This window comes from Urtica dioica, chromosome 1 (genome assembly GCF_054948205.1).
Source record: "Urtica dioica subsp. dioica isolate 48M chromosome 1, U.dioica_male_clone48M_v1_H2, whole genome shotgun sequence".
Classification (NCBI taxonomy): Eukaryota; Viridiplantae; Streptophyta; class Magnoliopsida; order Rosales; family Urticaceae; genus Urtica; species Urtica dioica.
The window spans coordinates 51,463,528-51,474,143 of record NC_142756.1 but is presented as its reverse complement, the minus strand read 5'-3'; the positions used below and the strand labels follow the sequence as shown (position 1 = coordinate 51,474,143).

General features: G+C 40.4%; 1 protein-coding gene across 10 annotated transcripts; it reads right to left on the bottom strand.

The window, feature by feature from the left end:
• Positions 1–239: 239 nt before the first annotated feature.
• LOC149408068 (uncharacterized) lies at positions 240–7,667 on the bottom strand. Of its 10 annotated transcripts, none has more exons than XR_016298453.1 (5): positions 6,869–7,563; positions 5,368–5,491; positions 4,269–4,314; positions 1,299–3,781; positions 240–954 (listed from the first exon to the last, which is right to left on the bottom strand). XR_016298453.1 is itself a non-coding variant. In XM_089616204.1 (3 exons), the coding sequence occupies exon 3, from the start codon at positions 3,761–3,763 to the stop codon at positions 2,477–2,479; it is 1,287 nt and encodes a 428-aa protein (XP_089472330.1). In that variant the 5' UTR covers positions 3,764–3,781; positions 4,269–4,334; positions 6,869–7,563; the 3' UTR covers positions 1,475–2,476. The 10 variants fall into 10 exon arrangements, 2 of the variants coding, with proteins under 2 accessions (XP_089472330.1, XP_089472329.1); XR_016298441.1 differs by having other exon boundaries at positions 240–940; XR_016298415.1 differs by having other exon boundaries at positions 240–933.
• Between the last annotated feature and the right edge of the window lie 2,949 nt (positions 7,668–10,616).

Sequence of the window (10,616 nt, the reverse complement as noted above, 5' to 3'; positions counted from 1 at the left end):
AGAAAGCTCATAAGGAATGCATTCAAAACGTCCTCCTAGTGACAGAACAGAGAATACATGACAGAACAAACATCAGGGAAAACATGACAGAACAGAGACGGGAAAGAATCGACGCCTAAGAACAAGGCCTTAACAACTTCCGTGATCTAGGCTAAGAAACGCCCCGCTATTCGACCACCTATTCTTTTGACGGGACAAAGCCCATTGCTTAGGATAGGTTCCCGAAGGTCGAAACTAAAAGAAAAGAACGTATAAAGAAACTCTTACTAACAATCTATAGAATACGTAAGTTATATGAAAATAACTCAAACCGACACTTCTCAAATGTGGTTTAGAAAATATTTTATGACTTGTCTCTTTTTATTGACAAGTTATAATGTTTGAGAACGTAAATAAAACATTTCTCGTTGATATTCTTTTTCCAAATTAAAAGAGTCGAGCTTATAGTCGAACTCGATTTTTAATACATAATTAAGATAAATATACTAAATAATTACGTAAATAATCAACGAGTTTAATAATGATACATATTAATTATTTTTTTTCTTAACGACTTACATAAAACGAGCTCGATTATAAAACATACATATTGATATTATATCGCAACTCTCATAATCTAGAACGACCCAACAAAAATAATTATAGGTTCGCACTAGCACGAGTCGAGACTCGGGAAATTTCTCGACTTTCTAACACTAAACCGAGACTTCGCGAGTCTCCGAACGAAACCCGACAGCCGTGAACAGCCCCCCGAGAGCCGCCACAAAGTCGCTGCCGTTCCCGACCCAACAGCTCGTCCCAACCGAGCCGATGAACCTCGCTGACCAGCCCCGCTCCGTCGTCACTCGCGCAACAGCTCCGCCAACCTTCGGACAGCCACTTCGCCATCCCGAGCCGCTGCCCCGAGACCTGTTCAGCCCACCTAAAACGAGCCTAGACTCTCAACATATATAACTCACACGCACACCAACGAAACAACCGTTAACTCCTATTCTCAACTAGAAAAAACAAAATCAATTCAAATCCAACATCACACGGCCAAAACAGACCCACACCAAACCAGATTAGCGATCAACACATCCACACACGCACGGCCAGCCCTAAACCAGAGAATTCCATACTAAAATGGGGCTTGACTAAGCAAATATTCAAATATCGAATCCAAACCAAGAGATAACCCGGAAACAACACTAATCCATGCCATGATTACACAAAAACACTCAGAGAGAAAAGCCCCAATTTCCAAAATTCAAACCCTAGAATCCGGATTCCAAAATTAGGGGAACCAAAAATCTAACCTTAATTCCGTGAAATCTCTTCTCTCCGGTGCTCGTTCCTTCTGTTTCCGGCGATTTCTCTCGGTCCGGTGTCCTCGGCGTGCTCGCGGCGGCGCTGGTTCCTTCTCGGCCGCGCGTGGGTTGCGCTCGGGCTCGGTGGCTGGCTGGATGGCGCGCGCACAGGCTGGTGCTGGTAGTCGCGCGTCCTCTCCTTCTCAGTCTCGCTCTCTCGCTCTCTTCTCTCTTTCTCGGCCTTTCTCTTCCCCGAGCTCTCTCTCTCTCCCGCTCAGTTTTCTTCTGCTTCTTCTTTTCTCTTCTTTTCCTTTCTTTTTTTTTTCTGGTTTGCCGACTCTTTTCTTCTTCACTCGGCCAAGTGATACTTATCACTTTGTGAAGAAGATGAGTCATAGATGACGTGGCAAGCTAGGAAGAAAACATCTTATTTACAATCCAAACTCTTTTCCTTGTTTTCTTTCAAATGGGTCCCTTAAAATTGTTACAACCACGTCCTTTCATACAATCATTTAATTAAATCCATCACCGAACGGATTATAATTATATGATTTGAATCGAGAATTTTCTCGTTCGTTCTCGAATAATTTAAATATATTTAAGGTTTCTCGGAATTAATTCTCGTCCTTAAGAATTTATTTCTTAATTTAATTTCCGGAATGTTTCCTCGGAATTAATTTACTAATCGAGATAAACTCGATAATTCCTTTGTTTATTCCGAGATTTCCATAACCTTAATATATTTAAAATTAATTCGATAAATCCATTGGAGTATAATTCACTCGAGAATTTAGTTGTAACAACGGAAACTCGCTTATTACTTCCAAATCTCCAAATACGAGTGACGCAGAACCTTGTCCTTACAATCCCTACCCCCTTAAGTTAGTTTCGTCCTCGAAACTTAAAGAAAAGCAGGGTACTCCTTTTGCATCACACTATTGAGTTTCCAGATAATTTTCCATCTTCAGAAAAGAAGAGAGGATATAACTTCCTCTAAACATGTCATCGCTTAATGAACAGCAGATTGATTCTAGTCTTAAGATAGTCACTTCCTAACTGTTAGATATAACTAACCAGGAATCTACTCCATCATCTACCAAGATCAAGAACTTGACTAGGACACAACAGACGAACATGCATAGTTCCCACATACAGGAATGCATAACTGAAGAGTAAAGGATAGGAATCTAACCGGTTCTTCCAGACGATGACTCCTTTACTTCATCTCCATAGATGCTAAAGACGCGAGCTTTGGCCTTAGGTTGATTCTTCAGGTAAGCGATCTTCTCTTCTGAAACGTGACAATCCCGTGCAAAATGACCTTCTAAGCCACACCGGTAGCAGCTTGAGGTTCCTATGCGACACTCACCTGAGTGCTTTCTGCCGCACTTGTTGCACGTAGGGAAATCATTAACCCTTGGCCTCTTGTACTTGTTCTCGTTTTGATTTCCTCTGTAGCTTCCTTCATTTCCCTGCGCCCTAGACCTGGAGTTTCTATCCCAACTCTTTTTCTTCTTGTCGGTGAAGTTCTTCTTCTCGACTTCTGCTACAGATTCCTGTAGGATGGTCATTGACTCGCTAGCTGGATTGACTTGTGCTATACGCCAACCGTCAATCCTTAATGCTCTTTGAACGGCATTCGCATAAGTTCGTGGCCCAACGTCGCCACTATCAACCTGACGCACAATATCCACATTGAGTCCATGCATAAACTTCATCTTGCGCGACTGATCCGTCGGTACCATAGAGGGCGAAAACTTTGCAAGCTCATCAAACTTGGCTATATACTCAGCTACAGAGAGCTTCCCTTGCTTAAGATCCATAAACTCTCGTACCTTACCCGAGAGATTAGCTTCACCCAGGTACTTCTCATAAAATAGGTTGATAAAACGATTCCATGTAATATGAGAAACATCATCATAGAGTGCGATTACTTCCCACCAACTTCGAGCTTCAAGTTCCAGCTGGTTCACAGCACATGCAACCCTCTCAGCATCTGTAAGTTGCATGTACGTGAAGATCTGTTGGATCCTTTTAATCCAATTTTCCGCAAGGGAAGGATCAGCATCTCCATTGAAAGTCGGTGGTTTCTGCTTACGAAAACGCTCATATACAGGCTCCCCGACAGTCGGTGCCATTATCGGAATCTGGAACAGCGGAACCTCATCTGGCGCCATAGCTTGAGCTTGTGGTGGCGCTTGTACATTCTGACCATCTGGATTCCTATTCATATTTGGCACGTGCTCACCTTGTCCTCCAGGTTGTTCTGGTCGATGCGCCTGGGGTTCAGGGTCTTGTTGTCCCTGTGGAGGTTGCTGCTCATTCATTCGTGCAATAAGTTGCGTGATCAACCTGTTCTGCTCTTCTATTTGAGCATCCCTTCGACGAGCATCTTCTGCTTGGCGCTCTAGAGCCCTGCTAATCTCAGTCATTTCTTGTGAGAGATTCGTCTGCGTTTGCTTCTTAGGTCCCATTCTTAATCTCTACTTCACCTATAAGTAGGAATGGGTAAGCACACGGTTATCCTAATATAACCACTATCTTTCACAAAGACTCAACAAGATATTATAGATAAGGCTATCTTGGACATCAACTGACTTATAAGTAAGTAAGATAGTGTATGTACGACCACAAGTCTACAGAAACGGCTCAACCTGGGCTCTGATACCAAAAATTCTGTCACGACCCGCGAGCCTTAGCTCGCCCGCGAGCCGCGGCAGATTTCTCCGTATCTTACTTGATATAAATAAAATTCATAAAAACTTTGGTGGAAGCGCTTCCAGAAAACATTTTCTAGAAAAACTTATAAAATATTTACATAAACGTCTAAAAAATATGGGCGAATTTTTCGTTTTTCTTAAAACATACTATTTAAAACTTTACAAACAAAAGACTCGTCTTTTAAAAACAAAATAGACTCATTCGCCCTTGACTTAGCCACAGGTCGGCAGCCGTACATACACACGCCTACTTACTTACCGGTTTCGCTGATGCTCTGCTCAGTCTTCTTTGGCCTTTCCTTTATCTACAATATCAAGATAATAACTGTGAGTCGAAAGACTCAGTAAGCGGATATCTACATATCTAATGCACAATGCACATAACACATAAACAATACATAACATGAGATCATATCTTTTCATAACTTGCGGAAGTATCGGCTTAGGTCCCGATAAATCCACCTTACTTGAGAATCAATCGGCTTAGGTCCCGACAGATTCATCTTACTTAAGAACCAATCGGCTTAGGTCCCGATAGATTCATCTGCTTAGGAATCACTCAGCTTAGGTCCCGAGAGATCCCCCTTACTTAAGAATTCACCAGCTTAGGTCCCGGTGATTCACATCATAAACATACTTGCTTTAATCATAACTATGGAATTACCAGCTTAGGTCCCGGTAACTCCTCTTACTTGAGAATATGCCAGCTTAGGTCCCGGCAATTCCCATCATACAATACATTTCCTGCTCGGGATCCCTTAATGATATCCGCACGACACATGTCTTATTGGCGCCAGACAGGAGGGTGCACAGTCTCCTGCCTAATCCCCATGTGGTACCAGCACGAAGCATAATAGGTACCTGCTAACAAGGGGTATATGTCGGAGGCGGTACCATTCTATGTTTTCTCTTTAATTAACTTAACATGAGAGACTGCTTAATTCGGGTTTAATCCCGATCTTACCATATATTATTTCGCTTATTAACTCGTGACTTATAAGGTCTTGAGATGCGACTCCCAAAGATCCTATCATAATATTCTCGCTTTTGAATACGAGTCTTAACTTCAGTCTCTCATAATCCAGTTCACTAGGACTGGATCTCTGGAAGGTGGCTAACTAAACACATAGCAAAGGCTCGGGTTCCTAGTTACCTCTAGCCATTTTTGTTAGCCGGACTAATTCCGTTTCCCAATTCGTTAGTGGCTTAAAGCCCTTAATCTTGATAGTGAATTGTCTTTTGGTTTATCTTACTCTTGCTTACTAGAAAGCATATAGAAAATGCACGTACAATATATGTATATATATAAAGATATATATAATATTTCTTGATATTGTAGGTGCCTATAATCCACTTACCCGGATAACGATTCTTTCGAATCCTGAGATCTTCTCTTCCAAATAAAAGGGTTCTTCTTAACTTCACGTATAACCCAGTCCTCGTAAGCTTCTCCTGCTAATCCTTATAGCAATCTGGACGTATCTATGGAAGAGAAAGATCGAACATCGAGCATACTCAGTATCTCGTCCATTGATCTACTAACGTACACACTTCTACTAAAAGAAAGCTCATAAGGAATGCATTCAAAACGTCCTCCTAGTGACAGAACAGAGAATACATGACAGAACAAACATCAGGGAAAACATGACAGAACAGAGACGGGAAAGAATCGACGCCTAAGAACAAGGCCTTAACAACTTCCGTGATCTAGGCTAAGAAACGCCCCGCTATTCGACCACCTATTCTTTTGACGGGACAAAGCCCATTGCTTAGGATAGGTTCCCGAAGGTCGAAACTAAAAGAAAAGAACGTATAAAGAAACTCTTACTAACAATCTATAGAATACGTAAGTTATATGAAAATAACTCAAACCGACACTTCTCAAATGTGGTTTAGAAAATATTTTATGACTTGTCTCTTTTTATTGACAAGTTATAATGTTTGAGAACGTAAATAAAACATTTCTCGTTGATATTCTTTTTCCAAATTAAAAGAGTCGAGCTTATAGTCGAACTCGATTTTTAATACATAATTAAGATAAATATACTAAATAATTACGTAAATAATCAACGAGTTTAATAATGATACATATTAATTATTTTTTTTCTTAACGACTTACATAAAACGAGCTCGATTATAAAACATACATATTGATATTATATCGCAACTCTCATAATCTAGAACGACCCAACAAAAATAATTATAGGTTCGCACTAGCACGAGTCGAGACTCGGGAAATTTCTCGACTTTCTAACACTAAACCGAGACTTCGCGAGTCTCCGAACGAAACTCGACAGCCGTGAACAGCCCCCCGAGAGCCGCCACAAAGTCGCTGCCGTTCCCGACCCAACAGCTCGTCCCAACCGAGCCGATGAACCTCGCTGACCAGCCCCGCTCCGTCGTCACTCGCGCAACAGCTCCGCCAACCTTCGGACAGCCTCTTCGCCATCCCGAGCCGCTGCCCCGAGACCTGTTCAGCCCACCTAAAACGAGCCTAGACTCTCAACATATATAACTCACACGCACACCAACGAAACAACCGTTAACTCCTATTCTCAACTAGAAAAAACAAAATCAATTCAAATCCAACATCACACGGCCAAAACAGACCCACACCAAACCAGATTAGCGATCAACACATCCACACACGCACGGCCAGCCCTAAACCAGAGAATTCCATACTAAAATGGGGCTTGACTAAGCAAATATTCAAATATCGAATCCAAACCAAGAGATAACCCGGAAACAACACTAAACCATGCCATGATTACACAAAAACACTCAGAGAGAAAAGCCCCAATTTCCAAAATTCAAACCCTAGAATCCGGATTCCAAAATTAGGGGAACCAAAAATCTAACCTTAATTCCGTGAAATCTCTTCTCTCCGGTGCTCGTTCCTTCTGTTTCCGGCGATTTCTCTCGGTCCGGTGTCCTCGGCGTGCTCGCGGCGGCGCTGGTTCCTTCTCGGCCGCGCGTGGGTTGCGCTCGGGCTCGGTGGCTGGCTGGATGGCGCGCGCACAGGCTGGTGCTGGTAGTCGCGCGTCCTCTCCTTCTCAGTCTCGCTCTCTCGCTCTCTTCTCTCTTTCTCGGCCTTTCTCTTCCCCGAGCTCTCTCTCTCTCCCGCTCAGTTTTCTTCTGCTTCTTCTTTTCTCTTCTTTTCCTTTCTTTTTTTTTTTCTGGTTTGCCGACTCTTTTCTTCTTCACTCGGCCAAGTGATACTTATCACTTTGTGAAGAAGATGAGTCATAGATGACGTGGCAAGCTAGGAAGAAAACATCTTATTTACAATCCAAACTCTTTTCCTTGTTTTCTTTCAAATGGGTCCCTTAAAATTGTTACAACCACGTCCTTTCATACAATCATTTAATTAAATCCATCACCGAACGGATTATAATTATATGATTTGAATCGAGAATTTTCTCGTTCGTTCTCGAATAATTTAAATATATTTAAGGTTTCTCGGAATTAATTCTCGTCCTTAAGAATTTATTTCTTAATTTAATTTCCGGAATGTTTCCTCGGAATTAATTTACTAATCGAGATAAACTCGATAATTCCTTTGTTTATTCCGAGATTTCCATAACCTTAATATATTTAAAATTAATTCGATAAATCCATTGGAGTATAATTCACTCGAGAATTTAGTTGTAACAACGGAAACTCGCTTATTACTTCCAAATCTCCAAATACGAGTGACGCAGAACCTTGTCCTTACAGAAGTTTACTAACCTTTCTTGAAGCTTGATCTTTGAGAAGCTCTTAGAAAGTTGCAACGCTCGTCTCCCCTCGCAGCACGTCTCTTTCTTTCCTCGGCACCTCGAGCAACCACGAAAGTTTCTATCACTAAATCACTCGAGAGAAAAGGAATTAGTGAGTGGGCACTTTTAAACACTACGACTTAAGAACGAGTCTTAAAGTCGCAGAGCTAAACACTAGGTCGAATGAGGACCTACGTGCCAAAACAAAAAATCGAAAATAAACTAGAGAGAGAGAGGAAGGGGCGGCCAAAGTTATTGAGAGAGAGTCTCTCAAATCTATTAAACTTGGATGAATGAAATGTTAAGAAAAGGGGCTCCTATTTATAGGAGAGGTCTCACCTTCTATAAGGTAGTTTCCTCTTCTATAGAATATCACATATTCATGAGCCAATTACCTCTTTTCCCACTTGAGATGCTCGGACAAGGATGCCTTCTAGAAGGCTTGGATTTGTTTCCATTTTTGTTCCTTGCCTTGCCTTTTGTCTACTTGGCCGATTCCCTACAAGCATGTGTGGGAAATTTGCTTCCTCTTTTTCATTTGGCAAGTATCTTGATACATTTATGCACAAAATAATCTCTCCTATTTCTCTATAGGGTAGGCGCCCATATTTGTCTAGAAAAGGCTTCTAGAATTTTCTTCACTTGTTCATGACAACATAAGAAAAGGCCCATTTAGAATTTTCAATAAAATTCTTATGAAATGAAATTAATTCACCAGGCCCAATGATCAAGTCATGGCTGAGTGACATTAAGTCATCAAATGAACTTGTCAAAAAATTTATTGACATTCACTTCACCTTTTGTCTCAAAAGACAAAAATACCCTTTTGACTATTTTCGTTCTTGTTTTGACTTAGCTTCCAGTTTAACTATTCCTATCGATGTGATTCGTGACAGTGACCTCATGGACCCAAATGAACAAAGCTTGAGCTAAACACTTGGACTCAAAAGTTCACAAACCTTTTCCAAGTTTAGCTTAATGCCAACTGACTCCACTAAAGAGTTGACACTGAAAATCTCTCGGTTCAAATGAATTTATTTTCTACTCAAGAATTCGACCTAATTACGATGAGCAGATCCACTGAATATTATCTATGTTTACCCTTCATGAATGTCATCAGCTAGTCGGGATTTACTAAATTACCATTTTACCCTTCTAGCTGTTATTTCCTCAACTCCTTTGTCGCTTGTGAATAAGTTAGAAACAATGTATTGACGAGGAGCTAACAAGTCACATTGTTTCATCCAAAAGAGTCAGGACTCAATTTGGACACTGGCCAGTTCCTTTATTCACACTCCAAGGAACAAAGCATGAGGTGACATACATTGCATTTCAGCAATCTTGTGTTGTCAATGGTGCCCACAAGAAGAGTAGTAGTGTCTATTTATGTACATTTGATGTCATATAGTCTTATGAAGACTCTTGCTTGTAATTGCTTATTCATTAATAATAAAGTCGAAACGTTCATTCATTCTTTCTTTGTTTGAAGCTTTATGATAAAACCTTAGTCTTTTAGTCCATAAACAAACTTAACAACTTACGAAGAGACAAATGTAGATTTGCATGAACAAACTCTTCGTAGTTTGCTTAAAACGATATATTCGCAATCGTAGGGTCAAAGGACTATTGACCTCAGTACGATTGTTAGAAGAATCTATGATGTCTGGTTATGAGGCATTTAGAGTTGGAGACTCTATAGTTCTTCTAGGTATCTTCCGAAGGTACAGAATTGACCAGTGCACTTCTAGAGACATGATAAGAACAAACCATTTAACCTATTATGTCTCGAAGTCACTACGTATGAATTGCACCATGCTTACCTTAATCCTGAAATGAGACATGCCATTTCACAGCTTAGTATTCTCATTTGAGAAAGTCAGAGTTCGGACTCACTATGTGATTCCGAACAGGGCCTATTGGTGAAATACTAAGTTGTGAGAATGTCATGAGTAACTTTGTGAAGTTCTCATAGATATGGAATTCATGTACAAGATTGCTGAAATGCAATGTATGTCACCTCATGCTTTGTTCCTTGGAGTGTGAATAAATGAACTGGCCAGTGTCCAAATTGAGTCCTGACTCTTTTGGATGAAACAATGTGACTTGTTAGCTCCTCGTCAATACATTGTTTCTAACTTATTCACAAGCGACAAAGGAGTTGAGGAAATAACAGCTAGAAGGGTAAAATGGTAATTTAGTAAATCCCGACTAGCTGATGACATTCATGAAGGGTAAACATAGATAATATTCAGTGGATCCGCTCATTATAATTAGGTGAATTCTTGAGTAGAAAATAAATTCATTTGAACCGAGAGATTTTCAGTGTCAACTCTTTAGTGGAGTCAGTTGGCATTAAGCTAAACTTGGAAAAGGTTTGTGAACTTTTGAGTCCAAGTGTTTAGCTCAAGCTTTGTTCATTTGGGTCCATGAGGTCACTGTCACGAATCACATCGATAGGAATAGTTAAACTGGAAGCTAAGTCAAAACAAGAACGAAAATAGTCAAAAGGGTATTTTTGTCTTTTGAGACAAAAGGTGAAGTGAATGTCAATAAATTTTTTGACAAGTTCATTTGATGACTTAATGTCACTCGTCCATAATAAGATTTATTTGGCCTTGTGGATTAATTTCATTTCATAAGAATTTTATTGAAAATTCTTAATGGGCCTTTTTCATGTTGTCATGAACAAGTGGAAAAGCTTCTAGAAGGTCTTTCTAGTATTAGAATAGGCGCCCACCACCCAAGAGGAAAGAGAGAATTTTTTGTGGATAAATGTATCAAGATACTTGCCAAAAAAAAAAGAGGAAACAAATTTGCATATGGGATGCATAGGGGAATCGGCCAAGTTG

Coding starts and splice junctions, on each gene's coding strand:
- LOC149408068 (XM_089616204.1), bottom strand. CDS start 3,763: ATGGGACCTAAGAAGCAAACGCAGACGAATCTCTCACAAGAAATGACT.